This window comes from Daucus carota, chromosome 9, assembly GCF_001625215.2.
Source record: "Daucus carota subsp. sativus chromosome 9, DH1 v3.0, whole genome shotgun sequence".
Classification (NCBI taxonomy): Eukaryota; Viridiplantae; Streptophyta; class Magnoliopsida; order Apiales; family Apiaceae; genus Daucus; species Daucus carota.
Genome location: NC_030389.2, coordinates 5,140,081 through 5,157,506, shown reverse-complemented (window position 1 = coordinate 5,157,506; position 17,426 = coordinate 5,140,081). Strand labels below are relative to the sequence as shown.

Below are 17,426 nucleotides of genomic sequence, written 5' to 3'. Positions count from 1 at the left end.
CAATGTCAAGTGCAGAACAAACAAAGTTTCATTGTTCAAAAAGCACAAAATAAAAATCACATTCCACCTCAAGGAAACAACAGGAACATATGCAGGACAAGCATTTATAGTATCCTAAGCTATTTGCAGAACTTTATTACAAATGTAGCAAATTGAAACATTTTGGGCTGAAAATAGATGTAAGTGAATCAATGTCCTGCAATATTTTGGGCTGAAAATATATGTATGTGAATCAATGTACTACACAACAATTTCCCCAAAACATATACCAAATACCTCACTTTCATCAATCTAGATTCATAGTACTCCCAAGCTATTTGCATTATTTTATTGCAAATGTAGCAAATTGAAATATTTTGGGTTGAAAATAGATGTAAGTGAATCAATGTCCTGCAATATTTTGGGCTGAAAATATATGTAAGTGAATCAATGTCTTGCACAACAATTTCCCCAAAAACATATACCAAATACCTCACTTTCATCATCCTAGATTTATAGTTTCCTAAGCTATTTGCAGAACGGTAGCAAACTGAAATTCTACAACACAACCTATAACACACCTTGTGCAGGCATTTCCTCCATGTCATATCCTAATTTAAATGTGTATAACGCAAAACAACAACATCCAAACATACCAAAAATTCAAGAGAATGATAAATACCCCAAAATACCATTATATATGCAAAGTGAATTCTGATTAAATAGAATCTTGTCATTGATGGGTACTACAGTTTGAATAAAATCGAGATAACATAGCATATATGCAGGATATTACACATCACATACCATTACCCATGATTCCCCAACTTTGGTTATTCGACTAGAACCCCAAATGTATACGCAAGACGCAACTCTCGTTGTAGGAATAGCAGATTACGTTCCTCACTCTAGATGGTTTGGCAGTTCATCGCGATAGTAGAGGATGAGGTTGATGTTGGGAATTCAAATTTTGTAACTGCCGATCTCTAGATGTGGGACAAAAGGGAATCACATTTACAGGACCCAGTAATTATCGTGGAAGTTATTTTTCTTCTTAAATGTGTAATATGTTTTTACTTTTTCAATCTTGGCCGTTGTTTTAAAAACCAATCCAATGGTAAGGGATTAGGACTCCAAGAACTCTAAAGGGTGGGGTTTCCAAGGAACCCAACTCTATATTATATATATATTAAGTTCAATGGAGACCACATTTTTTCTGGAGACCTGGAGACCACATATGTTCTGCAAGTAAAATATTTCATAAAAATATTGCAAAACGTATAGTTTTACAAATCATGTTCTCCGAAATCATTATTTTATTTAAAATCTTGAATATCATATAAGTTTTACATAAATTTACACATGGAACATTACAAAATGTTTTGTTTATGAAATATGTTTAGTTTGCAGAACATTTGTTCAACTTGCAAAACATACATTATTTACTTATTAAACATAGATGATCTTCAACAATTTTAATGAATACATGATATTTGTAGAACATATTTTACAAGATAATGTATTTTATAGTGTTTTGATCGCAGAACATACGTGGTCTCCGAGGTCTTCGATGAAACAGCGGTCTCCATAGAACTTTCCTCTCTCTCTCTCTCTATCTATCTATATATATATATATATATATGGGAAGGTTCTGGTACAAACTTACAAACTTTTTTGGTATAGTTTAAACATCTTTATAAATATATTCAACACAATGATAATTAATGTTCTACCCCCAATGTTAAACCCCAGTTACAAATGTGTTGAATGCACAATTTATTTATGCGTTATTTTTAATATTGTGATGTTTTTTCAATAATTTTTAACATAAATACTTTATATAACTAAGGACTAATAGGTTGGGAGAATAAAAAAAATTCAAAAAAAAAGTTTGCAAGTTTGTAACTTAAAAAAAAATTTATTTGATCCTCTCTCTCTCTCTCTCTCTATATATATATATATATATATATATATATATATATATCGGCATATCGCACACGATTGATTTTTGAACCACTTGTTCGATCCAAATCGGAACTCAGAACCTATCGAACTATCCATGCAAAAAATAATTATTTGTAAAATTCACCAGCATTAATTTGAGGTAGTATCTCAATTGGACTGAATAGTAGGTAATTTTTCAAACCAATTTTACCTAAAACTGCAACATATCCACTCCACTAATACTTCCTCTATCCCTCCCATTTTTTACTGTTTTTTTCACTGCTCGACACGCATTTTAAGACTCTTATAAAACATAGTTCTGTAACTTATTTTTGAGATTTTCTTTTTGTGTATATTTTATTCAAAAAAAAAATTAAAAAATAAATTACGGAACTATATTTTTTAGAAGCATTAGAATGCGTGCCAAACTAATACTGTAATTTTTGATTTTGGTTCGATTTCGAATTTTTTTGCTCGTCCCTCCACCAATTATGGCTCATTATACTTGTTCTTTCTCTTTCTTTCATTTAGGATCAATGCAATGTCTATGAGAGCCCATAAAAAATGTTGAAGACCAGATGTTCAATCATTGCAAAATTTGTTGCAAAAGCATGTAACTTATGGGTTTTATTCGTGACTTAGTCATTGGAGAAATTATTTAATATTATAATCCATTGAGAATTCATTATTAAAATTTTTCAAAAAAATAATATGTTTGTCTAAAACGCATTGGTTAATAGTCACCAAGTTGGTGTGACAGAGCAGAATGAAGAATACATCAAAAGATTGATATTATTAATATATATATAACTTGTTAGTTGACAGTTAATACAAACGGACTACGTACTCCTGATCATTACACTAAGAATGGTGTGATGTCCATGACACTGGAAGTGATTACTATTGTTTATTCAATCCTAGACTTTATGCACTTCAAAAACACAAAACTCTGTATGCAGACTCTCAACTCAAAAACCCATGTTATTCTTTGCAAGAAAAATACTTGGCACTTAGCCAATGAAAAGCCAAATCTGTTGCTTACGATAGCATTTTACAACACGTACATGAGCATGATGAGCATGTGATAGTAATTTTAGTTTCTACCTTTCAGGTGGTGATTCATGGTTTAGTACTACTGCTGTATTGACTGCTGATGTGGACAGAGTCGGGGTGTTAAGAAGTTAATGCTAGTGACCTTAAGAAAGAGCTCAGTGGCTTCCCATTGCTTGACCTGTGATAGTAGAGGCAAAACTCACCATTAAGGCCAAAGTTACAAATTTCTCTTAAAAACTGATTAGATAAATGTTTTGATCAAGATGTTGGGAGTTCAACAATATGCGAGAAAATATATGTGTTTTCACTCTTGTTTTTGTCATTTTTCAGATTTAGGCCTCCTTTGTTTTCTACCTGCAATATATAGGCCTGTATTCCAATATAGAATAATATGAGTTACTATGTAATTTTAATATAACATTTTAGTACTAGTTGCACAAATCTAATAAACAGGTCTACAGTAAATTTTGGTTCTAGTATAAAACCTTAAATAGTTCTTCTATACTAATAAATAATACAATAAATCTAATAATGAGATTTTGGTTCTATTATAGGACCTTAAATCCATACAAATATATAGTCCTTTAATTAACTAAAACATATATGCTTCTACTACTCTAGCATCACAAATTGTATATTTGGTTCTATTAAAGAACCCTAGATTAATAAAAGAAATTAGACATTATATTACTAACACATATATGATTTGACTATAGAATCAAATTTGAACTTGAAAATATTAATTAAAAATATTCTAATAAAGAATCAAAACTAAACAAATTACTAGTTTACAGGAATCACTAAATATTCTATCACAGAACCAGAATCCAAGGAATTAGTAACAGAGATTGATTGCAAAACCAAATGTATATATAACATTCTACTATACAGCCACCATCTCATATTATATGGTTCTATTATAGAACATTATTTTTAAATTCAAAAACAGTCATGAAATAGACAATACAAATGTGATTCTATTCTAGAACCACAATTTTACACAAAAGTTAACAACAAATACATGCTTCTATTACCAATCAGGACTTCACATGATTTGGTTCTATTATAGAACCTTGATTTCATATACAGAATTAGTCATTAAATAAACAATAAAAAATTATTCTACTCTAAAACCACAATTTTACACATAAATAAACAACAAACATGTGCTTCCACTCAAAGCCACTACTTTACATCATTTGGTTCTGTTACAGAATCTTAAATCACTAATCAGTACACATAGATTTAACAATTATTGTTATTTTATGAGTATAATCAAATACAAGAACACATGGATGTGGAATTAGATATAACACACAAATAAATCAAATCACGAGTCAAAACTGGAGAATAACCTATGTAATACACGCAAATCAGAAGTTTAAATCTCAGATTCGATACTCTAATGCTCGATTACTGATCTCCGCTTTGATTCTTCAGGCTTTCTCTCTAATCTCCGCTGTGATTCTCTAGACACTCTCTCTCATCTCCGCAGATTGTATGGGCTCTCTCTCTTTAAGAATAGTTTATTTTTTCCCGTGTGTCTATCGTGTGTGTATATTTTTTTCTATTCGTAATAAAATCCCCCGCCGTTAGATTATATTGTTGTAAATAATGGTTGGATCAGAGGTCTCCACGATTCTCCACATAAGAAGGGTCTCCATAGAGTGGGACTCATATATATATATATATATATATATATATATATATATATATATATATATATATATATATCGGCATATCGCACACGATTGATTTTTGAACCACTTGTTCGATCTATCCAAATTGGAACTCAGAACCTATCGAACTATCCATGCAAAAAATAATATTTATTTGTAAAATTCACCAGCATTAATTTGAGGTAGTACCTCGATTGGACTGAATAGTAGGTAATTTTTCAAACCAATTTTACGTAAAACTGCAACAAATCCACTCCACTAATACTTCCTCTGTCCCTCTCATTTCTTTACTGTTTTTTCACTACTCGACACGCATTTTAAGACTCTTATAAAACATAGTTCTATAACTTATTATTGAGATTTTCTTTTTGTGTATGTTTTATTCAGAAGAAAAAAGATTAAAAAATAAGTTACGGAACTATATTTTCCAGAAGCATTAGAATGTGTGCCAAACTAATACTGTAATTTTTGATTTTGGTTCGATTTCGAATATAATTTGATTTTTTTTCTCGTCCCTCCACCAATTATGGCTCATCTAATACTTTTTCCGTTATACTTGTTCTTTCTCTTTCTTTCATTTAGGGTCAATGCAATGTCTATGAGAGCCCATAAAAAATGTTAACCAGATGTTCAATTATTGCAAAATTTGTTGCAAAAGCATGTAACTTATGCGTTTTATTCGTGAGTTATAAGTCATTGGAGAAATTATTTGATATTATAATCCATTGAGAATTCATTATTAAAATTTTTCAAAAAAATAATATGTTTGTCTAAAACGCATTGGTTAATAGTCAGCAAGTTGGTGTGACAGAGCAGAATGAAGAATACATCAAAGGATTGATATTATTAATATATATATAACTTGTTAGTTGACAGTTAATACAAACGGACTACGTACTCTGTGCTGATCATTGCTCCAAGTTATCCAACCAAAGACAGGACTTTCATATGGGTAGTCTGTAGAGAATATCACCTCAAAACTCTGCTTTTTATTCTCTTTTGTAAAATGCAGCTTTTTTGGTATCACTTGAACATTCAGATATTTAGAAGCAGGAGGATCAACTGTTACAGTATAAACTGTATCCTCTTCATCACCGACATTTGTAACAGTCCTAGTAACTATCCTCTGTGTACCATGTTTGAACTTCGAGACTGCTATTGATGGATAATTCATATTGGAGATCAAATCTGCATCTGCATCCTTTGGACAAGAAAATCCCCTCGGAATATCTTTTGCAATAAGCCTAATTGTTGACAGATTATATCCATAGTTGCAAAGAAAATTATAGTAATCGATGGCAGTCGTCTCGTACACTAGGCCTGGATTTGTTACTTGAGCTGTGTTAACTTCCCCTGCCCCAAAATCATATGGTGTAGCTTTTTGCAATCCTGGTAGTTTTCTGATCGGAGCTCCAGCAGTATTTTTTTGAACCGCTGCAATAAGTGTAAAACTATTAGATATTTTGTAACATGTAGCCTTTTTATAATAAGAATTAAAGTAAATATATTGCTGAACATCAGGAAAACTAAATTATAACCTGTAGTCATAATCGCTGATCTGATGGCTGAATGATCCCAAGTGGGATGTTGTGACTTGACTAAGGCAGCTACTCCAGAAATATGCGGGCATGACATTGAAGTACCAGATTCCAAAACATAATCTGGCAAATCTTTTCCGGGGATTGCACGACGAGACTCCACTTTGCTCCATGCTGCAATAATGTTCACTCCTGGTGCAGTAATATCTGGCTGTAAATGGTACACATTAACGTGTTAAGAATGTATTACACATATATGTAACCAAGATTATATATGTATAAGATACATATATTTCATGTGCTTGCCTTGAGAATATTAGGAGCTAGAGCTGGCGGGCCTCTGGATGAGAAATCAGCAATGACCAGTGCTGGTTTGTAACCTAAAATTGTTTCTGACTTCAAAATTGTGGCAGTCGGATTCCTATAAAATTAAGTCCGATTCTCAAACTTCTACAAGATGCCAACTACTTAAGTAAGTAAGAGATTTATTTTTACCTATATGAATGCATATATAAGAGAATATCATGTCCATCCTCAAACCTCACCGCGCTGATTGGATGAGTGACATTAGGATAGTCGGTGTTAGGTTCAATATTCAAATCATCATCTATGAATATAACGCCCATCCCACCCCCGTCAATTATTTCAACTGCCTTAAAAGATCCTCCTTTGTCTTCATTGAAACAAAGAAGTATTTTTCCTCTGATCTTGTTAAAATCTATAGAACCTGATTCACAATTCCTAGAGACATTCCAAGTGTTTAGTAAAAAAAAATCGAGTGCATGCATTTGTGTGTACTTTGTCTTCCTAACAGTGTTTATTTATAGTTGATTTACCTTGATGCACTGTCTTTAGATCCGTTGATCTTGGCCAAGACACCATCTATCAGTGGATATGTTGGAGATTCACATAAATGAGAAAACTGAATGGCTGAACCCTAACATACATGATATCTAGACATGATTAGATTTTATCAAACATTATTATCATGTAATATATGATATGCATATGTGCATTAAATTGATGTAGTAAAATGATCTTACCTTGATAACTTCATTATTACCCAACACAACCCCCGCAACGAATTGTCTGTCAATGCTGGAAGCCCCAACCGTTGTTAGCCATGGTGCAAAATTTACTACACTTGAACTTGTTGGCCCTAAATTTCCAGCAGAGCAAACAACCATAATTCCATGTTCAACAGCATGAAATCCACCAATGGCCACTGGGTCAGTCCGAATATCAGTATCAGCTTCTCCTAGCGATAGAGACATTATATCGACCCCATCATGGATTGCTGCATCCATTGCTGCTAGAATTGCTGATTCAGAGCAGTCCAAAGATTGACATGCTTTGTAAACTGCTATTCTGAAATTTGGTGAACCACCAATGGCTGTTCCGGCAGCTAAGCCATAATAGGAAACTCCAGCAACAGCTGCTCCAGCTGCTATTGATGCGGTGTGGCTGCCATGTCCAAAAAAACCTCTGCATGTCTGGTTGTGTTTGTCAAAGTTTCTTGCTCCAATTATTTTCCTAACAGAATACAACAAATAAAAATTTTAATCCGCCTCTGCACATTATACGGAATACATAATCTACAACATTGTGATTCATATAGAGATTAAGAGTGTGGAGAAGCTACAAACTATACATAATGCAGAGTATACACGTACCTATTGCAGCTAGAAGCAGGGAAATCCTTCGTTTCTTCACAAGTTCCTCTCCATCGTTCCGGAACTGGACCCATACCTTCATCCGCAAAGCTCTTAGATTCTGGCCAAATACCTGAAAACCACCCCAAAAGAATACTCAAAACACTTAATTTCTAAGGATAATCTAAACATAAAAATATATGAGTGCAGGTAGATTTGTACCTGAATCAATTACACCAATGATTATATCAGATCCATTGGCAGTGGAACCGGAGTGGGATGTCGCGGAGATTGAATCACCAAAATAATGCTGATGCTCAAGAAAGGTCCAGGACCTTGTCGTGTGGAGTGGAACCGTCTTGTCAGGAAAGACCGACAGGACTCCTGGTTCTGCAGCTAGCAGTTTGGCTTCCTCTTCTGAAGCATGGACAGCAAATCCGGTGAACCCATGCTTGTATACATGCACCACCACAGTTCTGTTTTGTAGGGAGTACATGAGCCGGGCTTGATCCTCTCTCAAACTTCCAGATTTTGATGTACCCTTCCCGCCCATGTAAACAATATAAACATTGTCCGATGTAACACTGGTGATGATGAGAAACAGCAATGTGCAGACTAAAAGCTTCATTGCATGCATATTGATACGTGCTGTGGCTACACAACTTCTTGCAATATGAAAGAAAGTTATATTGAGGGTGGCATTTAAGATTTCAAAAGAGGACCTCTTTCTTCTATTATCTTTAAACCACACTGGCATACTTATTTCTTAAATGAGCAGCGTTAGGTTTTTGGAGAGTAATAAATTATGGGAGGCGTGGAGTAATTTTGGGATTTGTTTTTAGCAGATTTGAGTTGTTATTTTTATTTAAAACACTACAAGAAAAACGGGCATTTCCGACCGCCCAAATCGGTCGGAAATAAGCAAAATCGGTCGGTTTTGAGGTCATTTCCGACCACCGACCGACCGACCACGTCGGTCCCTTTAAACTGAGTCGGAAATGACGTATCGGTCCGAAATGAGTTATAAAACCGACCGCTTCTGTCGGTCGGAAATGTGTTTCCATGTCCATATACACGTGGATTGTATCAGATAAATCTGGCCCACCGTTGACGTGTCATACACGTGGATTGCCTCAAAACCGACCAATGACGGTCGGAAATGTGTTGGTCGGTAAAGAAGTTCAGGGCTCAGCTGTGGGGCCCAGTTGTAAAAACGACCACATTGTGGTCGGAAATTAGTCGGTCGGAAATGCCTTTTCAGGGCCCATTGGATGAGCTTCTGGTCTATAACTGACCACACAGTGGTCGGAAATGAGTTGGTCGGAAATGTCTTTTCAAGGCCCATTGGATGAGCTTCTGGTCTAAAACCGACCACACAGTGGTCGGAAATGAGTTGGTCGGAAATGGCTTTTAGGTCCATTGGGGGAGCTTCTGGTCTAAAACCGACCATCCAAATTGCATACATATGGTCGGAAATGAGTTGGTCAGAAATGAGTTGGTCGTTTTTCTGGATTTTAAGATATGAATTTGGTCGGAAATGTATACATCTAGTCGGTTTTTTGGGTTTTTTTTTACCATTTTTGGTCGGAAATGAGCAAATTTGGTCGGTTTTCTGGAGATAAAATTTCAAAAAAATGCAGTATTTACATTGTAAACTATACCATATCCCTGTTATTTTACCAAACCAACAATGCACATACAATATCTAATTTCAAAACCAAAATCAAGAATTATCCATCAAAATTCAGTACGACACAATTTAAAAGCCAACAAGCATTCATATATTTAAACAAGAACAGTTATAAAATTCAGTACGACATAAATGTTACAGCTGAACAATCACCCAAAAGCCAACAAAAGCCAACAATCATATACGTTACAGCTGAACAATCAAAAGCCAAAAGCAATGTTTTAACAAAATCAGCATCCCTACCAATAATGCATCTAGCTAGGTAGCTTCACTTCAATCTTCCTCATCGCCATCCCATCATCATCCTCATCAATGTCATTCTCCGAACTCTCACCATCGGTGACATCCTTAGTTGCCTCCGCAATTGCCTGCAATAATTAAAAATTTATATGCCATCACCATATATATCGATCTATATGCACACTAAATTAGAAAATTTAGTACTATAATACTTATATAAACATGAAACATATACATACACTGCATATATATATATATAAACACACAAAAAAGTAATAACCACGAGTCGTGCTACCTTGAGAAATAGCCATTTTCTTTTTGCCTTTGTCTTTTTTTGGCGCCATAGCCTATACATGAACAATGATATATATAGTTAGTCAACTTAGCCAATGACATATATGTTAGTTTCATTAGTATCACAGATTTTCACAAGACAACAATCAAGTGTAATAAGTAATAACATAATTATCCCTACTGTCCTAAGAGTTAAGAAAAATTCACTAATTTCACTTGTGATTTAATTAAATGATTTCAGAATCAACAGTAGTACCATTATGTGAATGCAGAAAATACATATTAATCAAATTAAAGACAGCCAGTTTCATTGGCTAGCTAGATGCCTAACACCAGCAGGTAGTAATTTATTAGACAATGCTGATCTCATTTATTTTTTGTTCGAAGTGGCTTGCATGACAACAAACGATTTCAGAAACAACAGAGTCTATTGGATGATTTATTGTAGGTCCTTCTATTATACATGCTTAATTTACAGGAATTGTTTTAGACCATCAAACAAAAGCAAAATATAACTATGAAAACCACTAATTGAGACTTTTCAAGAACATCAGAGTAACGGCCTCACAAGAAACAGATATATATTGATCAAAGATCATCAAGTTCAGTAGTTAACTTTTATCTCCAAAATAATCACCGTTTTTCCAGAAAAGTTATCGGTTTCCCTGTGATCTTGCTGGTATGAAACTAAAAAGAAAGTTCAGTATATGATGTGAATTCCAAGACAAAGATAAAATGCCAAGTATCAAGAAAGTTTGAAAATGAATGTTGCCTCACTATTAGATACACGTATTCATCTGTTACCTACATAATAATCTTGGCTACTTCTCTCACCGCAAGCTTAACAGAGAACATTTATGGCATTAGAAATTTTATAACTATTTATGTACTTATGAAAAACATTATTCAAAACTGGAATTTTGTTTTCCGTTTGTCTAGTAGTTAGTTTATGTAGTTAATTCCATTGATAACGCAGCCGAAATTACCTATAATAAACTACTTTGCTCTAAACAAGTTGTCTTATCTCCCCAATTCTTGGAGAGAGCTTTCCTTGGGAGGTATGAAGAACTTGATCTGAGACAGAGAGGTTAAGCACTAATAGTAGAGGATTTGCATTTCTAAATTAGTGACAGACATCAAAACAGAATGTCAATACAAACCTAGGACCAGTTCTCATTGTTAAGTTGTCTTATGTTCTTTGTAGAACTTCATACTAAGTTTTCTTTTAATTCACATAGCCATTTGTCTCATTAAAAGGAGGAAACTCTTGAAAGTATCGTAAGCTGGAGGACACAGTACCATCCAAGCATGTTATATAAAATGCTCCAAACTAAAACCAGCCAATTACATAAAAAAACAAGTCCAAGGTTATGCTAACTCTGTGTCTCTAAGACCAGGAAAATGTATCTAATTTGATACAAAATTTCATTTACGATATACGAATAATCTCAGACCTTGTAACCTGAGTTAACACCTAGAAAAGTAGTATATATATAAATAATAATAAAGAAAGAAATCATTCTCTTTCTCACCAATTCAAGTTGCTAATTCAAGTTGCAATAAAAGAATCTAAATAAAATTTAAGATTTGATTAATAACATTATTCATATATTTCTTATTCTTCATGTATATAAGGATGCTTTATATAAAAGAATGGCATGTATACAATTGTCTGTTCTAATTCAGCCACCGAACGTGAGAACATATGCAGCTAGATTTTATGTTCATTCTTCCCAAAGCAAAACAATAACCTCCTGTATAATAGAAGTACCAAAAGTGCTTAATAAGAGAACAATACTACCAAAAGTCCGATGGAGTTAGCAACCTGTAGCTTAGCTGTTGGATTATATCTTTACACTAGGAAAAGAAAAGGTTTCCTAAATTAATGAGTTTATGTTTCACCACAAAGAACAGAATGAGATGTATACCAAATGGTTAATGTTTAAAATCTGATCAGTACCTTCCTATTTGCAACCTTTGTTCAGTGGTCACTATAATTTGAATTAGCATTATGCAGAGGACTCAAAATGACATTGGTGACTTTAGCAATAAAATGTATGCAAAGGACTCAATATGTACGCACTAGACAACTCGCAACCATTCTTGATCATTTAACCGGATCACAAACTTAATAACACCAGACTTATGCAGGGGTGCTTATGCAGGGGTGCTTGCACAATAAACCAGACTTAATAACCAAACACAAAGACAGAAAATCCAAACTACTGAGAATACGAAAATCAAAACCCTAACTGATACACCCAGAAAATCCATGCATAGGCATTTTACAAACACAAACACAAGCTAATTTACTACTATACTTTACACAAACAAAAACACAAACACAAACTAATTTACACAAAATCTCATAAAACAGATCAAACAACTAAGACAACTAAAATAGAGCCGGAATAAAGGACATATAAACATATATAAACCAGATTAAAGCAACTTTGAACAAATTTGAGCCATAAAAAATCAAAACCCTAACTGATGATATACAGAGAGATACGAAACCCCAAAATGAGCATAGTACAGAGAGAGAGAGAAAGAGGGGGGAGGGAGGGAGAGAGAGGGGGGTAAAGAGAGAGAGAGAGAGAGATAGAGAGACGGAGATAGAGAGACGGAGAATCGAGAGAGGGAGAGAAGCACTTACAGAGAGAGATTCGAGAGAGTGTTGAGAGAGAGTTGGGAGAGATGAACGTAATGATTGAGATAATGCTGAAAATTGAGGAAACGACGTCGTGCAAGGAGTGAAACGCTGCGTTTTGAGAGAGCGCGTGTTTTAACTTTTGCCAAAATTGGAGAGCGCGTGTTTTAACTTTTGCCAAAATTGAGCCCGGGAAAGTAAGTGTAAACGGAGTGAAAAAAAACACATCTCCCTGAATCGAACCCGCGACCTCGGCCTTGTGCGTAGAGTGTTCAACCACCTGACCAGCTACAACATTGTTATAAAAATAATGGAACTTAAATATAAACCTACATCTATTTTACAAAATTAAATACCTAGAAAATCAATTTTTCATTATAATATTCCTTCAACTAATGTTCAAATCTATTGATTTTAAGGACCAATATAAGTTGAGTAATTATATTCATATCCGTATGGTTGGATTATTTAAATAAGTTATTTATTTTTTTAAAAAAATAACCCTCTGTCAATAAATAAGTACTAAAACCTAATATTTTCGCTATAATATGTCAAAAAATAAAATTCTATTGACTTGAATTTTGGTATATAACTACGATTAGTACTTAATTTACGATCCGTACGGTTGGATCGCCTAAAAACAAATTTATTTTTTTTGTAAAAAAAATAACCCTACATCCATATTTAAGAATAACATAACATTTTCGCTATAATATCTCAACAGATTAAACCCTATTGACTTGATTTTTGGTGTATAACTACGATGAGTACTTAATTTACGATCCGTACGGTTGGATCGCCTAAAAAACAAATTTATTTTTTTGTAAAAAAATAACCCTACGTCTATATTTAAGTATAACATAATATTTTCGTTATAATATCTCAGCGGATAAAATCCTATTGATTTGATTTTTGGTATACAACTACTATGACTACTTAATTTACGATCCGTACGGTTGGATCGCCTAAAAAACAAATTGATATTTCGAAAGTATACACCCTAGGATAACTTCTGATAAAATCCAAACCCTGAACGCCGACATTCACTGCAATGCATGATTCATAACAGAATAGTGTCTTTATAATTTTTTTTATATTTTTCTTCTTTTGCTATCATGATTAGTACCTTAAATTAGACCATATCACAAAGATTCTACATTTTTCTGCTATTTGAATAATTAATTTGAAATTAGTTAGTTTAGTATTTATATTTTGATATGGAAATAAAAAATTTTAAAAATCAAATATTAAGTGATGAATATTTTTTTGTTAATTTATTAACTGACTAAAATCTGGTTTCAATTTTTTTATTTTTTTAAAGTTTACTTAGCCGGATAATTTTTTTTTTGTTTTTCTCACAAGTCAAAACCGACCGCTAGAGTAGTAAATCGGTCGGAAATGACAGAACGAAATGGTTGGTTTTCTGCACTTGAGTTTGTGGTCGGAAATGAGTTAAATTTGGTCGGTTTTCTGTGTTAAAATTATGAGTTTGGTCGGAAATGTGTTGCATGTGGTCGGTTTTCTGTGTTTATATTATGAGTTTGGTCGGGAATATATTGAATGTGGTCGGTTTTCCGGATGTACAATGTTTTTAGTTTTTTTTAAATAGTTTACTTAGTCGAATAGAATTTATTATTTTTTAAAGAAGTCAAAACCGACCGCCCGGGTTTTAATTCGGTCGGAAACGAAGCAGGCCATTTCCGACCGTCAAAATCGGTCGGAAATAATCTGGGCTCCACCTCGTTCCCACTCAGCCAATGACAAGTCGACAACAAGTTAAAAGCTGGCCAATTGTTTTAAACCAGCCAAGGTGGTCGGAAATGACGATAGGCGGTCGGAAATGTTGCGGTCGGTTTTACTGACGTGGCGTCCATGTCAGCTGAAGGAACGGTGTTGAGCGGGACCCACGCCCATTATAACCGACCGATTTGGTGCGGTCGGTAATGGCGGTCGTAAATGACGCCATTTTTTACGACCGATCACGTTTGGTCGGTAAGTCGGTCGGAAATGTCCGCTTTTTTTCCGACCACTTTGGTCGGTCGGAAATTTTGGTCGGAAATGCCCATTTTTCTAGTAGTGAAACTTTCCTTTCTAATCCATTTAATTATCAAAAGTAGCATTAGTTTTTGCTTTACACTTTGTGTTTCAATACACTTGTGTGTGAATACATCTGATTTGGTTTCAACACTTGCAAAATCGCTTATTTCATACAATTTGTTGCGTGAGAGTAAATAAATTATGTTAATATAGTTATTATTAATTTGTCGCATAGAATAACTTGTTGACAATTGTACATATTCGGTATTAGTAACCACCGCATGTAATTGGGAGGTAAAGTTTAAGTAAAAGGCACTTGTCACATTTGCAAAAACTTCTTGTTAAGATTCCGGATAGAGGTGGCAAAATGTGGATTGGTTTGGTTTTGTTTCTTATAAAATGAATTTGGTTTAGATAAATGAATCAAAACCATTTTCAAATCATATATTAATAAATATGGTTATGATTTTGATTTGAATTATGGATAAACTATTTTAATAATATCAATAGGCCACAGCTTACTCATCATACAATAAGAATACATGTACATGACAAAACGCGGGAGTGATTTAGGCCCAATAGTCTGGTTTTAATGGTTATAATTTATAAACACAAGAGTTTAACCTCGCTTACTGCGCGCTTGTCACCTTTTTTCCCATTTTTTTAATTTTTCTCTTCTTTCTCATCTTTCAACACTTTCATGTTTATTTATCTATTTTTTATTTTTTTAACCACCACATTTAATTTTATTTATATTTATAAAAAAGCATGTTGAATAAAAGATTTATTTTAATATAATAATATATACCCCATTCTTCCATTTTTTTACAAACTAGAAGAATAACATGTATGTGTATAAGAATTATAAATTATGATTTCATCCCACAAATAATAACGAGGTCCCCCTGCATCCACACTAATTTTCTAATTAAAATTAGTCATCTAACTAAAATCAGTCAATTTGATATTTAATAATAATTTTATTTTTTATTTTTTTAATAATATTAAAAATATAAATGATATAATTCTAATCATTTATATTTTTTAATTCAATTTTTAGTTAGAAAATTAGTGTGCATACAGAGGGGCCTCGTTATTATTTGTGGGATGAAATCAATTTATATTTTTTATACACATACTTGTTACTTTTCTAGTTATAAAAAATACAAAGATTAGGTATATATTATTATATTAAAATAAATCTTTTATTCAACATGTTTTTTTATAAAAATAACTAAATTAAATGTCGTGGTTAAAAAAATAAAAAATAGAAAAATAAACATGAAAGTGTTGAAAAGTGAGAAAGAAAAGAAAAATTAAAAAAACAGGGAAAAAGAGTGAAAGCAGTAAGCGTTATTGAGCTGTCAACAACTACTGACATGTATTAAATACACCCTTAACCTGTGTGCCTGAGGGCAGAGGTTAAACAACCCGAATATATAATTAATGGGTTTTCTTGGAAACACAAAAGAGTACCACCTCCGACACTGTTGTGATTAGAGCAGCCAGCAACTGCCTGGGCAAGAATCGGAACAAGGTCGGCGAGTTGACGAGGAAGGTTTACAGGCTCGGAAGGGAACCTGCGACACTGTTATGATTGAAATCAAAATTATGAGATAAGAGGTTTTCTGGTTTGGAAGGAGTGTTAATGTCATTCAATTATAATTAATTTACTCAGGTAAAAGAACCGTAATTGATATAGAAGAATTGATTATTCAAATTAAGTACCATGTTAATTCCGCACTCCTAAGGAAAATCATATGATAAAGGTCAAATATGATATTTCATTTAATAATATAGTTTACAAATTTAATTTGGTCATAGATTTTAGGGAATTTCACAAAAATGCCCACATGTGACCATAAAATTTGCAAAATTACCGGATGCCTCAAATTATTGCACAAATACGTTATATTAATACATTTGCACAAAATATTTGCACAAATACGAACACGATCGGTCGTTATCTCCATCTCCATCTATCTTCTCTTCTCAGTACATACACCATCATCAATCGCTGCTTCACCTCTCTATTCTTTCCTCCACCTCCTATCATTCTCACCTCTATTTTCTCACGTCACAATCCATCAATCATTGCCGCTCTCTTCTTCGCTTTTTTTCAACACCCAACTATAATCCTGTCATCAATCGAACAACGCACCATAAAGGCGACTTCTTCTCCTAGCGGCAAAATCACCATCGACTTTTAACCCCTGACGGAAAAAAGAAATAGGAGTATAAACCGGAGGAGACTAAGTATGGAGGGTTAATTTGTTTTGCTTGGCCCTGACCTTGGTCTATGGGCATTTCAAACATAAGGAGGAGGTTATACAAGTATGTTAAATTAGGGATAATGTTTGTTTTGAGTTGATTTTGGAGTTGTTTTGTTATATTAGTATGGCCCCGCAGGGGCACTCTATTTGCAACTACTTGCAACCTATTTTGCAATTAAATATAATTTTTAGCAGATTTTTTAAAAATTGCATTTGTGGTTGCATATAAGGTTGCTAGGAGTTGCGGATATGGTTGTAGATGCAACCACCGTATTTTTGCAATTTTTTTTGGAAGATAGTATATTTGCAATTTGTTTAAAAAAATAACAGTATTTTTGCAATTTTTTTTTAATATGGGTATATATGAAAAAGCCCCTAGATTTTATTAATGATCTGT

At 33.5% G+C, this 17,426-nt stretch overlaps 1 protein-coding gene across 1 annotated transcript; it reads right to left on the bottom strand.

Moving 5' to 3' along the window:
• Positions 1-5,480: 5,480 nt before the first annotated feature.
• Positions 5,481-8,631, bottom strand: LOC108201124 (CO(2)-response secreted protease). The gene is made up of 7 exons (XM_017369428.2): positions 8,068-8,631; positions 7,867-7,978; positions 7,237-7,726; positions 7,030-7,130; positions 6,500-6,614; positions 6,194-6,404; positions 5,481-6,089 (listed from the first exon to the last, which is right to left on the bottom strand). The coding sequence occupies exons 1-7, from the start codon at positions 8,600-8,602 to the stop codon at positions 5,521-5,523; spliced, it is 2,133 nt and encodes a 710-aa protein (XP_017224917.1). The 5' UTR covers positions 8,603-8,631; the 3' UTR covers positions 5,481-5,520.
• Positions 8,632-17,426: the final 8,795 nt, after the last annotated feature.